General features: G+C 38.3%; 1 protein-coding gene across 4 annotated transcripts in view; it reads right to left on the minus strand.

The window, feature by feature from the left end:
* Positions 1-303: 303 nt before the first annotated feature.
* Positions 304-20452, minus strand: part of slco4a1 (solute carrier organic anion transporter family, member 4A1) — a 33677-nt gene continuing 13528 nt past the window's right edge. For 3 of the 4 annotated variants that reach the window (XM_008412839.3, XM_081608646.1, XM_008412838.3), the window contains exons 2-12: positions 16329-17482; positions 15153-15243; positions 13833-13954; positions 13573-13684; positions 11685-11839; positions 9731-10001; positions 7718-7880; positions 6806-6981; positions 6046-6110; positions 5798-5946; positions 304-5009 (exon numbers count right to left, since the gene is read on the minus strand). In XM_008412839.3, the coding sequence (XP_008411061.2) occupies positions 4839-5009; positions 5798-5946; positions 6046-6110; positions 6806-6981; positions 7718-7880; positions 9731-10001; positions 11685-11839; positions 13573-13684; positions 13833-13954; positions 15153-15243; positions 16329-17175 (2322 nt within the window). In that variant the 5' untranslated portion in view covers positions 17176-17482 and the 3' untranslated portion in view covers positions 304-4838. Of the gene's footprint in view, positions 5010-5797; positions 5947-6045; positions 6111-6805; positions 6982-7717; positions 7881-9730; positions 10002-11684; positions 11840-13572; positions 13685-13832; positions 13955-15152; positions 15244-16328; positions 17483-19329; positions 19528-20452 lie in introns of all 4 variants that reach the window. The other variant, XM_008412840.3, reaches the window with a different exon arrangement.

Below are 20452 nucleotides of genomic sequence, written 5' to 3' on the forward strand. Positions count from 1 at the left end.
TTTCTGAATAACTGTTATTTACTGCCACCTGGTGGTCAAAATAACAGCAGGACTGTGACTGTTTCCTACAGGAGAAATCAAAGATCTCAACCAAGCATGTCACTAAGAAGAGTTTTCATTGTGTTTATTAATGCGTTTTAAAATATATTCTTTGTTTGCACTACTAAAAAAGGCAGTTGTTTTAGAGCGGTATTGCTTTAGTCACCAAAAGGTCACACCAGTCTTCAGGAGGTAAGCGATGGCAGCACAATAAATAATATGAGCAAATAATCAAACTGACAGAAAAAAATGTCAGACGCAATGTTGTGCTGTTCAAATTTTGTAATTATAAAAACAGTTCACATTTTGGAGTCATTCAATAAAAAGAAAAATAATTCACAGCTTTCATTAATAACAACATACTCCACAAAAACAAATGAATATGCAGTTTAACAAAAGGGTTTTATACATTTGATATTCTGAGCTAGGAGACAGAGAAAAGCACAGGTAAAATGATTTACAGATGTAGGTGAAAATAATTGTTCGCCATCAGTTGAAATGTGTCAAGGTCACTCATAACATGAGGGTCGAACACCATAACGATACAGATCAGCACAGTGGGTGGAATCTGACATCACAAACAGGAGAATGACAGCAAAGACTTTGAGTACTTTTAAAATTACACCGCTGATTAAAAATGTAAGTGCAAGATATCATGAATAAATTATTTGCATAAATATGTTGATACAAAATAAAGCACAGCAGTTAATTTGCAAAGCTGCTTTGGCACGATTGGAGAGTTACAGTACTGAAATAATTAGGTCCAAATGTAAAATGCACTTAAGAATTTACAGTATGTTACCAATGTGAATAATCTTTTTCAGGTCTAACACATCATTCAGTCACGATGCAAAGCAATTTCCTTTATGAACTAAAAGATGGATACCTTGGTATTGTGCCTTTTTATTCAGCTATTGTACTCAAACTGGATTTTCATGTGTCTACCTGCCTACTTTTGGGTATTATATTTGATCGACTTTGGTTTGACTTTGGTTTCACTTAACCTATTGATGAAGAGCAATCTTTTTTGAGTTATTAAATGAGCGAGGCTGTGTCATATCAAATAACTAGACAGCCAAACACTGAAGCAAAATCACATCATTCCATTTGGGTTCAGGTACATGAGTGCAAATGTTTGCAGTTTGCAGCAGGTAACTTTTAAAAAATCGCTAGTAACTTTACCATGCTGAATGTTCAAGCTGAATTATTGCAAAGATGTTATATTATCAGATGTTGTCTTATGTTTGGCTAAACACATTTATTTAGAAAGTCATAGGAATCGGAATTTTTACTAATTTGGGTTCAGAAAATATTTATTTTTATTTAATTTGTTGCCTAGAAAAATCTTTATCTAGCTACAGAACCAAAAAGCTAAGGCTATAGATTAAAAAATATGTAAATTTTTCCCATAACTTTTTAGTTCCTGTGTCTAAATAAATACAGTTTACTGAAAGGAAATCAGCTGCAGATGACAGTTTTTTAAAAATATATGCATGTTTTCATTTTATTTTATATAACATGTTAACATGCCTGTTAGATTTTGGGCTCATTCTCTTCAGCCCAGACATTCATCTGCCACTGTATTCAGATCCATCAAAGAAACATTACAGGGTAAAGAGTGCCATCTAGTGGGACATTGTCAAATCAAATTAATCACATAAAGTTACCACCTTTCATCCAGAGGCATGGTGTTAACATCCCATATCTAACATAAACATATACAGAGCGCTTAAATTCATAGAATTATGCAAAGATAGTCAGGCTGCAGGCTATTCCAAATGTTTGTAGCCTGAAGAATAAACTGTAGGCATATTTAGGTATTTCCAACCATTCTTGGCAAGGCTATTCATACATGTTTTGAGACATGCTGTTCATTGCTAAATCACATATACTCCAACGTTTATTACCTTATCACGATTAGCTATTGTTACAAAATATCAATTTGATATTTGAGACTAATTGAATTCCTGGTGAAGTTTGATTAGTATTTTGCTGAATTTCTTGTTTAAATCCATCTTTTTGCTGTTGGTATTTCTCAACATACCGTTGCACAATCTTTTTAAAATATGATTGCACTAAAGAGCACTGCCAGCTGGTAAATAGAGCAACATAGGTTATGTTAACACAGCAGGCAGATGTGATTGAATCCGCTTGTTTTGCAAAGATGTGACTTTCGTCCAACTTTTTGAAGGCAGTCTTAACTGGAAAGTTCAGATCATTTTACCTCACAAAAAATTCTACTTGTGCCACTTCCCTATGTGGAACCATATCGGATATGAACCCGATTGTTTTCAAAGCATCTGGAGTCCGAACAGTCATGTTCACTTTTATGTCATTGATGAATGACAGGCGTCATAATTCTGCATCAGCAGAAGCCAAAATATCGCTACCTTTGAATCCAACATCTCCTGTATAGTAGCTTTCAACAGTATTCATGTGCTTCTCAAGGTGAAAATGCGTTTGTGCTATTCATCTGTGGTGAGAATCGATGTGCACATCGACATACATCTGCTATTGAAAGACAGACCTCTTGAGCAGATTTCACAGATTAACTAAAGCAAAGAAACTCAAAGCCTGACATGGACGGATGGTTTCTGAAACCCCGCAGCCTATCAGGACAAATAAAGCAACCCATCACATCCAAAGCCACCAAATTCTCTTCCAATATTTCCAAAGGCAAAAGTGCAAAGACTGACAAAGAAAAACGCTCACAACTACACACGGCAAATTTCTTTTAAGAGAATGACTGGTACAAACGTTTGACTGAAGCCACACTGAATAAAAAGGCACATGGCAGCCTGTTGGGAGATTTCCAGAAACCTTCACACTGGAGGAAGACCTGGCTGTGCTCTCCAAGAACTACATGACCCATTAGAGTGTGGCTTGATCAAGGCAAATTTGGAAAATGTCCTCAAGTGAAATCATTCATGCCACTGATACAGCCGTATCACTTCACAGGAGCAGAGACTCCGTGGAACTGTTCTGTTAGCATTAAGCTAAGTGCTACAAGATAATGTGGTAACACTACCATTGTGATGAGGTTGGAGTCTGAATGAGACCAACATGGCAGCGCTGCCACAGCTGTTTTTATGTTCCCTACCCAGGCTCCCTTGATTCAAATGTTATATGCATGACCAATACCTTTAGAAAACACTCACACTCCACCATGCATAACGGGGAGCAAACTGTGTTTTTAATACCTTTTAGAGATTGTGGATGGTCTCTCTTAGCGAGACCATCCACAATCTAGTAGAATTTTCACATTCTTGAAATGTTCTGTTCTCCCTGAAGGCACCCTAAGAGCATGGAAAGCTGAGATCCTTGATTTGCCTCAACAACACATCAATTGCTTCTGATGGATCCTATCTAACAAATATCCCCTGCTATTATCATCCCAAGAATGAAGCAAGGTGATGGCAGACGTTTGCTCTGGGGTTTCTTTGGGACACAGAGTTCATAGCAGAGGGCAGAATTGTCGTAATCATTTGTAAAGATTCTTGAAGCTAAATTACTTCAGACTACGAATATAAACCACAGGGACAAGACACTGTAGTGTAATGGTTCAACACACGAGGAGTGACGAATGACAGGGAAAGACAACATTTTCCGCCACTCGTGGCAAATCCCAACACACAGAACACAGTAGTGACGACTGCAAGAAAAGTTGAACATTATTATCTTTTTTGTGTCATGTCACAAGCTCATGTGTGCAAGTTCACATGTATAAGCTCAAAATCTCCCATGAGCAAATTTTGCCATTAACTTGCCAGGAGGAAGGCAAGTTAATGGTGCCCTAAGCTCCATAGGAGATGAATGGAGAGGAAGTGATGTCATCTCCTTTGTGTCGAGGCCTCAAAAGATTGTACACTCAAGACAGAGATGGAGACAAGGCATGTCCAAGAATGCCCCTGAGTAGTAGGAGTCCATTAAAAGTTCAGAGTTAAACATAACAGATCATCAATAGAATCTCATGTTACTGACCAACTCACTCAGAGTGTGGCAGAATCTGCCAGGAAGACTGGAATCAGTTGTCAATATCCAGATGTGCACAGTTTCTAGAGACATTTCCAAGATCAGACACTACGGACTAACTTTTTGTTTGTTTGTTTGTTTGTTTGCTTTTTAGGAAAAACTGTCTAGCAGCATTCAAAAAGGGGCATTTTGTGTTAGCTAACTAGGAAAATGGTAAGAATATGAATTTTGCATTAAAGTGTTGAAAGCATGATGGTGGCTCAATGCTTCCTCTGATGTAAGGATCGTTCAGGACTCTGCTTTACTTCTTGTGATAAGAATATTTGGCTACATTTTCACTGGCCTCAAGGTTTCTTACAGCATCTTAAAACATGGCTTTATCTGTTCTCAGAAAACCGATCATATCTTCCAGTCAGTCACTGTAAAACAACAGACGAATAGGAGATTCGTTTTTATTTGACTCTTTCAAAACCGTAAAATGCTTCTGTGAAGAGTCTAATCAATCTTTAAAAGATGGTGTCAAGCTGGACATAGTCAAGATAATGCACACACCATCGCACTTGAAGTTATTTAACTGATCAGATTTGAGCTATTTTTAGAGATGAAAAGTTAGGAGAAATAACTTTGTGAGGCTTTTGCTGAGTCAATCAAACATACATGTCAGAAACACATGCAGTCAAACCACGATTTCATTCTAGAAGAGCAGCATGATAGAAGTGCTACACACCCTGTCTGGGTGTATGTGCATTTGTGCGTGAAGGCATCCTGGGTATTTTTTTTTTAATCACACAAACAGTGACTGTATTTGGAACGGAGGGTCTGACATGTCATAACCTGGCATGCAGGTTGATAATGACGCCATCTTCTGGCAGGTCTTTTATTGGCAGGTCGCTTGTGTGCTCCGTTCCCTGGTCCGTGCTCTCGCAGCTGGTTTGAGGAGACTCCGGAGGCGGCTGGTAGAGAACGCTGGCTACGAGGAAAAAGATGGTACCCAAAAGCTGAAACCGAAGACAAGTGTTAATTACTGCCTTTCAGCAAAACAACATCACACACACGACAAAAAACACACCTGCAGCATTTGAAAGATATATCTCCTGGGTGCTATCTAAGAGCACCACTTTCTTTTTATCCCAAATCATGACAAATTGAAGTGGACCTTCTTAATCAGCGGGAGTTACACACCAAACATTCCTCAATTTGCATTAATACACGCAGAAGAAGCCATCTTGTGCTACTGCAGAAGCTAACATCCACAGACCTCCTTATCTCTGCTCTTGGGTTTACATCCAAAAAGTGCCAAAGAAAACGAATGGTGCTTCTGGATTGGCTGGTTTACGAATGCTAGCCAATGGTTTATTGAGTAGGATTACGTCTCGGAATTTTACCCATGAAAAAGCACAGGTCCACTGTAATGTAATTATCTTCCTTAAAATTTTTTATTTTTTTATTTTAAGTTTGCCTAAATAATCTATATTTCACTGTAATCAATACAAGCAAGATTCCTTTTGGAAAAACAACAACATTCACTTCTGTCAAAACTGAGCTGTCCTCATCTCCTCAGGTGGGAACACAATTTGACACAGATACTCTGCAGCTGCTGTTAGAAGTTCACCTGAACTATGATGGCTGATGATCAGCACAGACAGATTGTGCTGGAAATGTAAATCGATTATACAATGGGAGGAATCCCTGCAGAACCATATTGAGGAACTATTCTTTGTTTTGTGCCACTTGCTTTCATTTTTATCATCTTCAAAGTGAAATGGTGTCTGACTAGGAATATTACCTTGAAGACGATTCCAGCGACAAGTGTGTACTGACTCATGGCTGAGTTGTGATAGATGTAGCAGGAGCCTTGATCACCGCACTGGTCTTGCCACAATAAGCAGGAAATATCAATCACTGAGCCAAATGCAATCGGTCCTGGAATGCTGCCTGTATGGAAAGCAGTGGTACAGGAGGAAGGAAGAATTACAGTTTGTTTGGTTGCAATTTTGAGACTGAAAGCATAATCAGAGAAAGACTTGGGCCTACCAAGTGTGCGCACCACTATCCACTGGATGCCAAGAGCAAACGATCTCTGACTATCTGGTACACACCTGTACAGAACAGGGTTGGATAGATATAATGACAGACTTCAACTCAAAGTCTAGTTCATGGCTACCTGAGTAAAGTTTTGCCTTTTGGAAACTCAAATCTAAGGTTGTGACTTTTAGATTTAAACACTTGTAAACTATTCCCTTAAGTTTACCTCTAACCCGCTTTCTTAAGGGCTCAGCATGGCTGAACTGCTGCTGTCATGACGGTCACATCATTTTCGGATGTTCGCTTTTGCACAGACCCTTCACGGTGCACAAAGGGGTTTACTGCAGCGGGAGGGATTTCACAGGAGTCAAGCTCCTGTAAATGTTTTACCATGTGTTTAGAGAGTGGACAGTTACAAGTTACCCAGGGGAGGTTTGACAAGCGAGGGCAGGTGACAAAACAACGTGATTTTCAACATGTACCTGCAACAATGAGAATTGATTTCAGCAGTTCGGCTTAACCATACAGAGCCCTTTAGTGTTCTCTAATGCCGGCTGATGCATTTACTACACATACCAGGATTTACACTGGAAGCTCTTTGCTGCCATCTAGTGTCAGAATTATGGCAAATTACATTTGCTTTTTTTCTCATTTTCACTCTGAAGGTCTACATTTGTATTTATTGGCTGTGCTATATATCAAGTAAACCATTTCGACTGAATTTAGCATCTGCTTAACAAAAACATCCTTCTGTTGTTGTGACACATACCTGAGAGTGGCAGTGAGAGCTGGGATGCTACAGAGAAAGGTGAAACAAATGATGACGAAGAGCAAGGAGAGGAAGACTGGCATGTGGTGGCAGGTGCTGCTGCACTTCCCTGTCAGAGCGAAGCCCTCCTCGCCCCACGATACGTTCCCCACCACACAGCCACACCCAGAGTACACCTGAAACACAGACACAGGTATGCTTGGTTATAGTGTTCATCGCTGACCTTTTTGTTAACGTTTGGATTTTGAGAAAATATTTATTTTTCAATAAGGTTTTTTCTACATGTCTTTTATTTAAAAGAAAAAAAAAAAACAGGTTCCTTATTGTTCCTGTTTTTCTCAAAAATGGGTTATGGGCAAGTTAGTTAGAAACATGTAACTGTGGAGTAATATTTTGCTAACTAAATATGACAACTGAGAAGTTCTATGAAAATGTGAAGTTAAATGTGTTGATCTAACTTCACATTTAACAAAAAAAATTAACATTTGCATTTCCCCATATGTAGATTCTGTGGCAGAGCTTTGTGTTCTGTTTCAAAGAGCTCTCTTGCAAGGATTGCTACATGTCTTTAATAAATAAGCAGATTCCTTATTGTCCATGTTCCTTGTTCAAAAATGGGTTATGGGTAATTTTGTCAGTCAAAATGTCACTGTGGAGTACAATTTCTCTGAAGTTAGAAAGTCAAAGCAAAACTGAACATTGCCTTTTTTCCCCACATATAGGTGCTGACGAGCTCTCTTGCACACATTGGAAAGTTACAACTTCTTAGTCTTCTAATTAACTCTGCCATGTCTGAATGTCTAAACACAATAGACATTCAGGTACCTGCAGATCATTCTGAACTACCTCAGTTATCGCCCGGGTCATGTTTTTCCAGTCTTACTGAAGTAAAACAAGCAGTGTGTGCTGTACCTGTCTGCCTGTGGACGGTTCTGTGTGGTTGATGGAGGTGCAGCCGGCGTGGCACGGGGAGTAATACATCGTCCCGTCCGCCCCACACACTGGGTTGTACACTTCTCTGGCACAGTTACAAGCTGCATTACAACTTACTGTGAGGTTCATGTCCAGAGAAGAGCTGCAGAGAGAAGCAAAGGAAGAAAGACAGGAAGAGACAGACAGTGAGAAACAGGTGGAAGCAGGGGCCCAAAGAAGGAATTTAGTCTCTTTCAATTTGGCTAGTGCCATTTTGTTATGTGATGTATTTTTAGCCATCGGCTAGTTAATAGGAGGAGAATAAATGTGGCGTAGCGTTTTAAAATGATGCGTACTGGATTCTCTGAACATATTCTGACACATATTTATCAGTATTGAGATTTCATGTACACACTTACAGTACTTCTGCTCAAGTACTCCAGCACTACTTCAACATATTTTGCTTAAACACAAGTAAAAAGCATTTATCAATGAAATTAATCAACGGTAAAAAAGTATTTGGTTAGAAGGCTAATCAAGTAAAAAAAGACAGACAAAACATAAAGTATGTACAAATTCTGGTATTTTATTAAATATTAAGAACATTACAAACAACTATAGCAAAAAGGTAGTAGTGTAAATCTAATTAATAGTCTATTCCATGAGCTGTGCCAAAATGAAAATGTTTAAAACATTTTGCAAAATTTAAATGCTTGCTATGGTTAAAACTCGCTGAACAGAATAGAACGTTGTCAATTCACAGAATTAGAATTTTTTTTAAGTTCAGATGTGAATTCAAAAGAAACAAACTGCTTCAATTTAATTGGGTATTTAGAAATCAGAATTATTTGTGTATGCAATGAATTTACTCAGATTTTCCAAAAATGTATTCTCAAAGATTCTCTCTCTCTCTTTCTCTCTCTTTATCATCTACCCCATAGTAAATGTCAAAGGTCAACATGCCGCTGAATTAAAAAGATTTCCTGTAGGTGGGTCTGAAAAATATATAACTAATAACCTTATTTATCTAATGCTGACAACATCCTTTAGCTTCTTTAATAAAATACATTCTTTTACCTGATTTACTTGTTTTGTTATTTTTATATATCATTTCAGACTCACTGAAATAAGCATGATAAAAATAAGCAGTCTTTCTCTAGAAGACTCCGGAAATGTAATTTTAAACTTATGGTTACTTCTCTATTCCATTGTTCTACATCCTTTGCTTTAAATGCAACAAACTCTGACTCCTCCTCACTTATTCCTTTTGATTGCGCCTCAACACAGACGTCTTTGCTGCTTTACTGGCTGTGACCTTGCTTTCCTTTGAAATTAATGAAACAATAACTCCTTGGGTTACTTCTTATCAGGTTGTTCTTTCATACATGGTGGGCTCTGTTCTAAAAGCTTAATGCATTATTCCTCTTAAACTGAAACACAATGAAGTCAGATTAAACTTTTATATAAGGCATATGGAGGAGCTGCTGTTACAACAGATCAACTGATGAACATATTTATGTAGCTTTAACATGTTATTAGTTGTTAGATGCAAAGCTCATTGTTTTTGGTTAATTGGTCTGCCAATTAGGATTTTGACTGATTTAACATATTCTTCCAGAGGACAACAATTCATACAGCACATTTATGTATTTTTCAAAATTTCAGAAAAGAAGGTGACCCTAACCCCATAAAGTACTTCACTGCATCAAAGCACACAATATGTCATTAACATTTAAGGGATTTATTAATGTAATGAAATACATGAAATGAAAATAATGAAATGAATTTAGAATGGAGGGTTATTCAGAATAATGAAGATGGTAGCTAATGAAAACCATCTTGTAATTACATAAAACAGTGGTAACAGAGGACAGGTAGGATGCTAAACTTTCAGCTAGAGCCAAGCTGAAGGACATATAGAACTGATTTCAGCCCAATATGGACTCCTGGAACAAATCAAAATGTCGGTCTTGTTGCTTTTTACGTACTAGGTGTTAAGAGAATAATGCCCACCTGTTTCTGAGTCGCGGCTTCTTGGGTTTGTCATACAGATGTTTGTAGTGGTCCAGTTGGTCCTTCCCCATCAGCCCCAACTGATAAGGGGCCGTGACCCCAGCCATGGGCACATTGGGGCAATGGACGAGGAAGATGAAGATGGCGAGCAGACTGACCAGAGCACACATCATGCAGAAGCGTATGATGCCTCGGCAACGCAAGTTCAGCCTCTTCACGATGTAGCCGCCTAAAAAAGTACCACCGCCCCCTGCTGGTACCACCATGTATCCTTAAGAGGCACAGAAAAAAACATAGACAGAAATAAGTAATAAAAAAAAAACATAGTTTGGCTTAGAGGTAAATTCACTTTTGAATAAAAAATCACAGTAAGCTGTGGCATCAACATATTTTTAAGTTATACGTAGGAAATATTAATGGTCAGTAGTGAGCGCTGACAATTTTGACTGGTCCTTTAAAGGTTTTATCAAAGATATGAAACAACCTCAACCAGGTGAATGAAAGTAATTCCCTTTTCAAGTTTTCTATTTTAAGCCTAATGGATTTTTGATTATTGCTGAAAATATATCTGGTGAGTATTACAGTACCTATAGTTAGCTTTTGCCCTAGTTACAGTTGGATAGGGAGAAAGCGATAGCTCAGATGAGAAGATGTAGACAAAGAAAGAGAAGAAGACACTGAACAGAGCCTCCTTAGAGTGTACAGTGAAACCAGGACAGGGAACAGAGACAAAGCACGAAGTAAAAGAAAGAACAAAACTGAAAGAAGGCATCAAGTCCACGTTTTGGTAGGAACAGTGCACAGAAATACAATCTGAAATCTGATTCCTATATCTCACTGGCTGAGAGAGAAAGACAGAGAGAGAGATAGAGGCACATATTTTAAAACTCTTTCCACATGTTTTTCGCATATTAACTGGCATTTATCCCATAAAATACAGCAAAACACATGCTTGTTTTGTTTTTGCAATTTTATTTTGAAACGAATAAACCAAAGAACGAACCATACACGGATTCAAGCGTATGCACACCTTCAAACTGATACTTTGTTGAAGCACCTATTGCTTTCAATTTTCTTTGGTAAATGCCTGTGAGCGTCCGACATTTTGATTGTCCCTAATAAAAGTTTCCCTGTGAGGATATCTCTTCTGTGAGATGTTGTTATGAACTCTGGCTACATTTGCCTTGTTGCAGTTGCATTGTTGCCTTGCAGCAATAATGTCTAACTGCTCTGCAAATTTTGAGCACTCTTTTAAAATACTTCAAAAGAGGAAATGCAAATCAGGCATGTTTCCATTTACTGCTGTGAAGCCAGTCAACCAGGCTGTGCAAAGCCTTCACTAGATGTTGATGAAACTCATGACTGTAATAAACAAGATGCAGGCATTTTGTTTAAACGTCTCAGAAAAAATGGAAAGAGTCCTCTCCACCAATCTCCAAAGTTTTTGTCACCAGCTGCAAAGGGCTGCTAGGATGTAATATTGGGTAGGATGAAGCTCACAGGGAGTGATGGATTTGTGCAATGGCAACAGAAAAAGGTGCCAGGAAAATGTTTGTTGATTGTACATTATCGTCACAGCTTTCGATCACAATACCGTAATTACATATTTTCCTGATATTGTGCAACTCCAGTACTCAGGAAGACTGAATGCTGGGTCAACATCAAATGGTAGCCTCAGAAGGTTCACTTGTGCAACCAGGATATTGCTGTTTTGCTTTATTGCATTAATTCCAACAACAGTAATAAGTGGAAAAAAGCTACCACTTCAAAATAGTTGCATTGTACATTACATTACCAAGTTGCCTCTTAAAACTTGGTAATGTTTTAAGAGACATTACCACATAAATTGTCTATATGTTAAATATTTAGCTTTTTTTTTCTCTGCATGACCCTGTAGGAAAAGGTGCAATAGATCTTCAGTCCTGTCTGCAACCCTCGTTGCCCGGTCACCTACCGAACAAGGTGGCAGCTTCAGATGCACTGAGATTGAACTGGGACTCCAAGAACTTTGGTCCAAAGGTGGACATGCCTGCGATGAGCGTGGCCTCAGTGGCTCCTGCCAAACAAAGGAAGAGGAAAGTAGGGTTCTTCAAGAGAAGCAGCACAGATCTGAAACAACAAGTAAGAGAAGATCGTCAGTATGTGTGTTCTCACCATGGGTAAATAAGCCTGAGCTTTATTTTTTTAATTAAAACAGTCCGTAGTAATCTCCCCAGTGTGTAGACAGAGAATCACTGCACAGGACCTAAAGATAAATAATCACGTTATGTAACGTTTTGGGTAATCCTCGCAAATCCCGAAAGAGACTCGGTCAGAGATGACGTCATTCTACGGGCTTATAGTAAGCACTGTTGTAACCTAAAGAGTCAGAAGTGTCACTCACCTGCGACGCTCTGCTCTAATGACTGCTATGTTTCAGCTAGTTGCAACATTTTGAAAAGAACCTACTCATTCCTACATAAATGTTTGGAGTTTATATGAAGGACTGATGAACTTTCACACAGATTTGTCATTTACTTGAGAAAATATTTGAGTGTGAAGTACATCTTTCAAACTGTAATAATTCAAACAGTTTCCACTTAAAGTAAAAAGGAACCTGCCACTATCAATCTCTTTTATTTCAGGGGTTTATGCATCAGGACTAAACAAAAGAGATCTTGTTTTTAGAAGGTCCTGGGAGTGTTTCGAACCTTAAATGTACAAAAATGCACAACATATTTCAAAACTGTTATGTATTAAGCATATCTTAAATGAGGGGGGAAAAAGCCATGGGAAGAAAAACGAAGCATAACCTGGCAACAGAGGGAAAGTAACATCAGCATAATCAAAAGAAGTTAAAACATACTGTACATGCTTACATACAACATACAACATACAACATACAACGCCAAATAGCAATGGGCTTACAAAATAATATGTAGATGAAAATGCAATTTCCAAAGACAGATTAGTCACAAGTGGAAAATATTACTTAAAGAAAGTCTACTTGTTTTATTTTTATTTTATCTATTTAATTTTCCTGTGGGATCAATAAAGTATTTTTAGATTTGAATTTGAAAGCCTGCAGATTCCACAGGAATGGATGGGTCACCAACAATTCACCATTTCAGGGGATGCAATGCTCAGAAAAAAAATGGCTGCATCTTAAACTATAAGCCCCAGTTAGCATGTGAGATGTTAAAGTTCATGATATTTAGAAAAAGACCAAACAAACTTGTTTGTCTCTCCACAATGAACATGGCAGGAGGACATGAGGTTTGGGAAGTGGCCATGTTTGGACAAAACCAAACATCATATTAATACAAACACTTTGTGCCGATTGTCAAGTCTGGTTGGGATTTTATGATTTGGGGTTGTTTTGTATTCATAATATCTGCACCCTTTTTTAATTGAATTGACCATGAATTCCTTTGCATTTCAGCATTTATTCTATATTTAAATGTTCTGTAAGTCTGTCTGTCTGGCAGCCAAAACATTTCTGAAACTGGGTAGCATAACGGGACAATAATCCCAAACTCCAAAAACAATGCTTAGCAAACAACATCACTCTTATTTAGGTCAACTTCAGACTTTTAAGTCCCTTTGGGACAATAGATGTAACATTTTTATTGATCAGAAGTCATATTGGCACACTGGGAAGTGAGATAACATCTATCCATAGCAGTCATTATTTATGTCGAGTGTCTACATTGTGTCATGTGGCCATCTTTCCTGAAACCAATACATTTTCTAATGCAGGATAAAAAGCTAAAAAGCTGTCAGGTTCCCACACATGATTTGAAGATGACACCAAAAAAGTCTGCTGTATCCAAATAAGACCCCTGCTTTAATTAGACCCCTACCTTGGCATGTCTTTGACTGATTTTCCAAACTGAGGGTCAGAGGCTGTATTGTGGCTTCCATCTTTCAGCTGGTGGGCCTCAGACACCCGCCCCGCCACATGCTCCTGGGAGCCTGCGTGGAACCAGAATGAGTCATATTAGACTATGATTGATATTTTTGTCTTCCCAAACCGTATCATAAAACAGTGTGAGACGTAGAGTTTCTGTTTAGGATACTTAAGCCAGAGTAGGAGTGATGAAGCAGTGGGTATGAGTAGTACCTGGCAGTTGTTGTGGGTAGCCAAGGATGGGGAAAGCTACCAGTAAAGCAGCTGCTCCTCCTGCTAGGAAGCCAATCCACCAAGCCCCAACCCAGTGAGGGTTTTCTGGAGTCATCTCTGTTCTGTAGCAAATAAAATGTTACTTACCATTTGACTGTGACCATGTTAGCAGCTAGATGCCAAACGTCAAGCTTTTCTTACATAAGTATTGTTTGATACAAAATTATAGTTTTTTTCATTATCTACAGGAGCATTTTGATCTCTGGTCAGCTTTATTTATGTAAGTTCAGATAAATCGATTAGCATATTTCTTTATTATTTTTTACAATAAGTATATTAAATACATGTTATTTAAATAATTTTAAATTGAATTTATATTTAATTTAAAGGTCAAATGAAATCCTACTTTGAAGCCAGAAAACCATGGATGCTAAAAGTTTGTAAAATAAATAAATCACAGTTGGCCAGTTCACATAATGTAAATATTGCACATTTGCTTAAAGTGACTTTAAGCAAAATGTGGAATTTGACAGCTACATTATTGTGCCAAGAGAGTTGAAGCAGAGTTGCTGATAAGTTGAGGAGTGATTATTATTTTTTATGTTTTTTTAGAAAACAGATTTTTAGCTGCTTCCCTTCGCTGGTTTTACACAACTGTGACTTACTTGTATGAAGGAACCTGGTAATACAATTGTGTATGCAGAATAACAATGCTGTTCTGAAACAGAAATTTATTAAACTCTGCCAGAGTTTAAGCTTTTTGAACTGCATTTTTTTTTCACAAGCAGACTTTCACCACTGTGGAGAATTATAGGCAGACTGGGCTTGTCGGTGAGTGCTTTTAATCCCTACATAGGGTGTTTGTCTATTAGGTCTCCAAGCTATTGCCTGGAGGCATTCATTCTGAACTCCTTACCCCCGTTAAAAAATCTGCTGTGCCAACCTTTGTTTTACCAGCTCAAATTCAATTTGAAGACTTTGTTGTCCACTTTGACTGGTTATTGTAAGTCATGTTCGGCTATCATCATTTTCAGAAGCATAAGGCATGCTTACTTTCTTTAACGCCTAATTAAAAGAGATGTAACTGTAGAGAGCATTAAGCCCAAATGCAAATGAAAATGTGTAAATGTTTAGTTCTTACTCTTTATAATACTGTATAATGGATTTTTTTTTTTTTCAATTTTTGCTAGGTCATGTTACATGTTGCAAGACACATTCAGTTGAAGACACAATCCAGTATTAAATAGTCAGTAAATTCTGTTAGTTTTTCCCCTCATCATTTTAATCCAGTTATATTGTTAGTCATTCAAATAAACTCACGCCAGATGAGTCTCTGTGTAAATGGTGAGGAAGTAACCTCCCAGCAGGTAGCCTGCAGCAGGCCCCACAATAGCTGCTGTGTAGAAGATTCCTGGTGAGACAAACACCAAAGACACAGAGTCAGGGTGTGCCAGTACAACTACTTCCTGTTCCCTACTCACCTCCTGTCCCGCAGGTTAAAAGGCCCCCATTGTTCTTTTTATGAGCTCTGAATCAAAGGAGGGGTTATTATTTTAATAAAGAAAACTATTTTGATAATAAGGCGTTCTGCATTGTGTGTGTTTGTGTTTGATGGGAGCAGGTTCTGTATATTTGATGGCAGACTGATCTATGAAACTATGACAACTTGGCACTTATTGGAAACAAGATACTGAGAGTAAATAATGTGTAAGTTTATTAGTGTGTAAATCCTTTGAACCTAATAAGTTCATTCATGGAGTTCAGTGATCACCTTCTGTAAGACCACTGCAATTAGAATGAATGAATGAATGAATGAATGAATGAATGAATGAATGAATGAATGAATGAATGAATGAATGAATGAAAACACAAAAATGGATGCACATCATTTTAGTTACAAATGCTGCAAAAACCTAATGAGATGCTATGAAAGCACATACATAAGCGATTCTGAGTTCTAATGCTGGAATTGCTTTTAAAATGAAAGTGAGCATTCTGTGTTTAGGAATGAATTTATTGCACGACTCAAATTGTAGAAGTTTGAGTCATACCGAAACAATTATTTTACAAATTTCAAAAACTCCAAAAAGGATCAGTGCTTTTGTCATATTAAGTCCAGTTCAATAACCTTAGGTTACAGCCCATAAATAAGATTTAGAAGCCAAAAAATATTAAAGTACCATTATATTAATTTTAAATTATGTGTATTCAACTGTTAATAACCACAAAATCATTATCAATAATATGCAGTGAAAAGCTTAAAAGGTTACTTCTACAGATAAATATAAAAAAACATGCACATTTTTCAGAAATTAGAATTTGACAGAAAAATACGTTCCTTTTTATGACATAGCTTTTGTAGTATCATAAAAGCATATTTATTTTGGTTTGTCAATTTATACAAATCTGTTTTTCTTTTTTATGATCAGTTTTAATAAACATATGCTGTGTATTTGTTGCACACAAACACATCACAGGGTTTTACACAACACTCACCCATGTAAACAGGTCCATAGTTGGAGCTGACATTCTCATCCAGGTACGTGACCCCTAATGTGTACAGAGGCGTGGCGCCGATACCATGCAGAAACTGTCCCAGCATGAACACAAAACGATAATTCGACAGTCCTCCTCCCTCCTTGTTCTGGCACTGGCTGGTGCCGTTGGCAGAACACATTCCTATTTGCTCCTGCATGCTGACCAAGTAGGGAGGAGCAGTGAAGTGAGGCAAGCTGAACACCAAGGAACCCAGCGCCATAATGAGTACGCCCCATCCCAGCCAGCGGGGCTTATGTCCAGTACCACCAAAGTAACTGACAAAGGCCAGGCAGACACAGGCAGCAATGTCATAGGAGCTGGCAATGAGACCGGCCTGGTAGCTGGGCAGGTCAAAGCGTCGCTCGATGGAGGTCACCACTGTGTTGATCAAGCCATTGACTATCATTCCCTGGAGAAAAGAGGCCGCACAAAGAAAGAACAGCACCCAACGAGGGGTGTTGAACACTTGGATGATTTTAGGCTTCAGAGCCCCCCAACCGCACAGTTGATCAGAGTCATTGGACTGTAGTGTCAACCCCAAAGGAACCTCTGTGTCAGGCTGACTGCTCTCTCCATATAACTGCCCCGGCAGCATCGAAGCCCTAGTGAAAATAAGGGTTCCAGCGAGGTCATCAGCTCCTGGCCCGCCAGGACTTCTAGGACCAGACCCTAGAGGGCTTCCTGTCTGGGAGTCCACGGGACTAGGGGTGTCCAAAGAGCGGCCCCCATTGAGGGGACAGTCCTGAAGGTCCAGGAGCTCCTGCCTGGAGCTAAAAGAGGCGTCGGCATTAAGCAACACTGGCATCACCCCTCTGAGGGGTACTTTTGAAGTCCTGTGAGGGTCTCGGAATGGAAAAGAGATGTATTTTATGTTTAGCAACCCTGAGACAAAAAGTTGAGGGGATATTGCTCCTGCCAATCGTCAGTTGGGCTCATATCGGTTTTTTCTTCTCCTGCTCTTTATTTCCTTTGCTGCACAGCCCATGTATCCACAGTGCTCAAAGCTGGTGCTTTACAGAGCTAAAGACTTGCAAAGACTCTTCAAAGGTTTATCCACATTAGGTGGTAGAAGACGGAAAGAGAGCCAGGTGAACAGTCAAAGTAATGGCATCCTGTTAAGAGAAAACAGCGGAGGTTAGGCTAAAATCAACAAATTACCAAACAAACAAATAAACGTACACCATGCAAACATGAACTTATGTCTTAGACATGTAACTTCTTCTAGAATTTAAGAACTAACTCAATCTCATCTTCCACCAAGGACAAATAAGTTCAAAGAGGCTGATACAGACATTGTAGTCCACTGAAGATCATATAGCAAAACATCTGACCAAAGACTGACTTATACTGGCTATAGTTAAGGTATAGCCAGTATAATCTATAGATATGTGTTTCTCAACCTTTTTTGGCCCAGCGCCCCCCTAGCCTTTATCCAGGTCCCTCACCGCCCCCACCAAAGAATTTGTAGGCTACTTTGCACTGACTATTATTTTATTATTAATATTACTATCACTATTTTAGATGTTTTGAGTTTTATGCTTGTTTCTGTATTTATCATCAAAAACAATTTCCCAGAGAACAAAAAAGCCATAGGAATAGAAATTATTTTCATAGGTGTCTACGAAAAATGCAATGAACATTCAAGTTAAAATTGGTAGGCCTAACAGCAGCCAGTCAGAGTGGAAAAAATATTCTTGTTCTGTACCATTTTCTAGTTGTTAAATATTCCACAAAATGACCTGATAAAAGATGTTCAACATGCCAGTTTAAACTTTCAACTATTTGCAAAACGACTGAGCTCTGCAGCATAAAACATGGATAGAACTGTAACTACATTAATCATAACTCTTCTTTACCTTTTATCTGGAAATAGTATCTATTTATTCTTGCCATACAGTCCTCTGTATTAAGTTTTGCTCGACAGGTCTTGCCATACCAGTTGATTCCTCTGTATTTACTTTGGTTTCTTAGTTTATTCTTGCATTTTGTTCTTCACTCATTTCCATTTAGTTTCCTTTGATTAGTATTATCCTCTCTTGGTTTATTGCTATGTCCACTTTAGTTTCTTTCCTGTTGCTAGATTTATTTTATCGTTTATTGACCATCAGTAATCTTCACTCATCACCTGCTGCGCCGCCTAATCGTCATGTGTTTCACATCATGTGTTGATTTTTCACTGTTCAGCGTCGGATTCTCTGTTTTTATGCCATAATTCACATCTAGTTCGTCGCTCCGTTTTATGTCCCGCTTCTCCTGTTTCAGAGTTTTGCGCAATGTGCGCGTCTTTTTTTTTTTTTTTCTTAACCCCCTAAGGTGCAGGGCGGTCGGGAAGCGTATCGATGGGGAAAAGGCAGACTGACATAAACCTTTTAAAACAACGGAAACAATTTCGGTATTCTAATTATTGATAAGTGCTGTGGTTCCGTTGTTCTATCACACCCATTTCATACCGGACCACTTACAGCACCGGTGTTAACGCTGTACAATGAACGCTCTCTATCGTGGTATCACTCACGGAGGGATTTCTTTATTTCTTTATTTAAATGGGTTGATTTTTCAGAGGGATACAAAGTGAGGGTATCGTGATTTTAGTACATGTTTATAAGAGCGATTTTCTGTTGTCCTTCCATGGAAGCGGGCAGCTTTCAAACGGAAATAAAACACTTTTTAATATAAGTTGCTGCTTAACATGATCCCAGAACTGCCAAAACATATGTACAAAAATACCAGACAAAGTGAATCACAGCAACGTCATCAGCCGGTGTAATGCTGAACTGATGCAGTGAAGCTACTAGTAGCAGAAGCGGAGCTGCGCCAAGAAGCTACAAACACTGAATAGAAGAAGAGCTGCCATCGATACCGTTGCAGCCAGGCATGATTTAATGTTACACAATACAGTTTTACCAAGTTGCTCAAAGTCTAAACTGGTATTGTTGTGCATATAAGGTGTAAAGTTTACCTTCGACCAAACGCCCCCCAAAGGAATCCCAGTGCCTCCCTTTTGGAAAAATTTCCACCAGCGCCCCCTGCCGTCCTCTGAACGCCCCCTGGGGGGCGGTACCGCCCACGTTGAGAACCGCTACTATAGACTGAATGACTGATTAAACATTTTAACTGCTGAGTGCTGGGATCAGCTTCAAGACTATGCCAGTCTGACCTGGAAAAAGTTCATACCAAAAATGGACAACTGAATACATGGAGTTGCGACATTCTTCTTGTTGTTTCCCTGTCAGGGAAATATGATTTCAATATCAGTTCTGAAAGATTTTAAGATCAGAGTTAAACTCATATTAGCCAATGAGTCTAAACCTTTTGGTTATTAATTAGTTCAAACGCATAACTCAAACTCAACTCCACCTTTTAGGATTTATCTTTTGGTCTTTGTGGAACCAGAATTAAAAAGATTTAAGCAAAAATATTAAGCTTTGCTCATAGAACAGAGAAGTTACTTGGCATGTTCAATGTAAATAATGTATTCAAAACAGGTGATAAACTATTTTTAGATTGTCCACTCAAACACAGGTAAGTAGAACTGAATATTGAGAGGGCACTGTAAAAAGCATGGTTAAACTTTGTATTTTTAAAATGGGCAAAACTATACTCAGCAATTCTACCAGTTCCACTGCTTCACATTCTTTTAACAAAAACTATTACTAATGGCACACCAGTAGATTGCAATAACATTTACAAAAAATCCTGCAAAAATTAAGTGGAGAACTAATTAAAGACAAAGATTCCTCATGTTTCCTCCTGAAACATTCCCATCATGCTTTTCTTTCATTAATTTTTTATTTGCTTAGAAGAAATCGAATGGAGCACAGTTTCGGATGAAAATGTTGGAAGTAACTTTTAAAAGGATATTTTTCTCAACAAAATCCAATTTATTTGTGGATGACTGGTTCAACCACAGAAAATAATATCTGAGTGTATAATATGCTTTATATATATGTCTGTCACAAAAGATCTATTGTTATTTATTTGTATGAGATAACCACATATTCTGAACAGATAACCTTGCAGAACTTTGCATGAAGCAAGCAATACGTCCCGATCAGAAATGTCATCAATCTATTAAGTAAAGG

Source organism: Poecilia reticulata, chromosome 7 (genome assembly GCF_904066995.2).
Source record: "Poecilia reticulata chromosome 7, P_reticulata-male-v2, whole genome shotgun sequence".
NCBI lineage: Eukaryota > Metazoa > Chordata > Actinopteri > Cyprinodontiformes > Poeciliidae > Poecilia > Poecilia reticulata.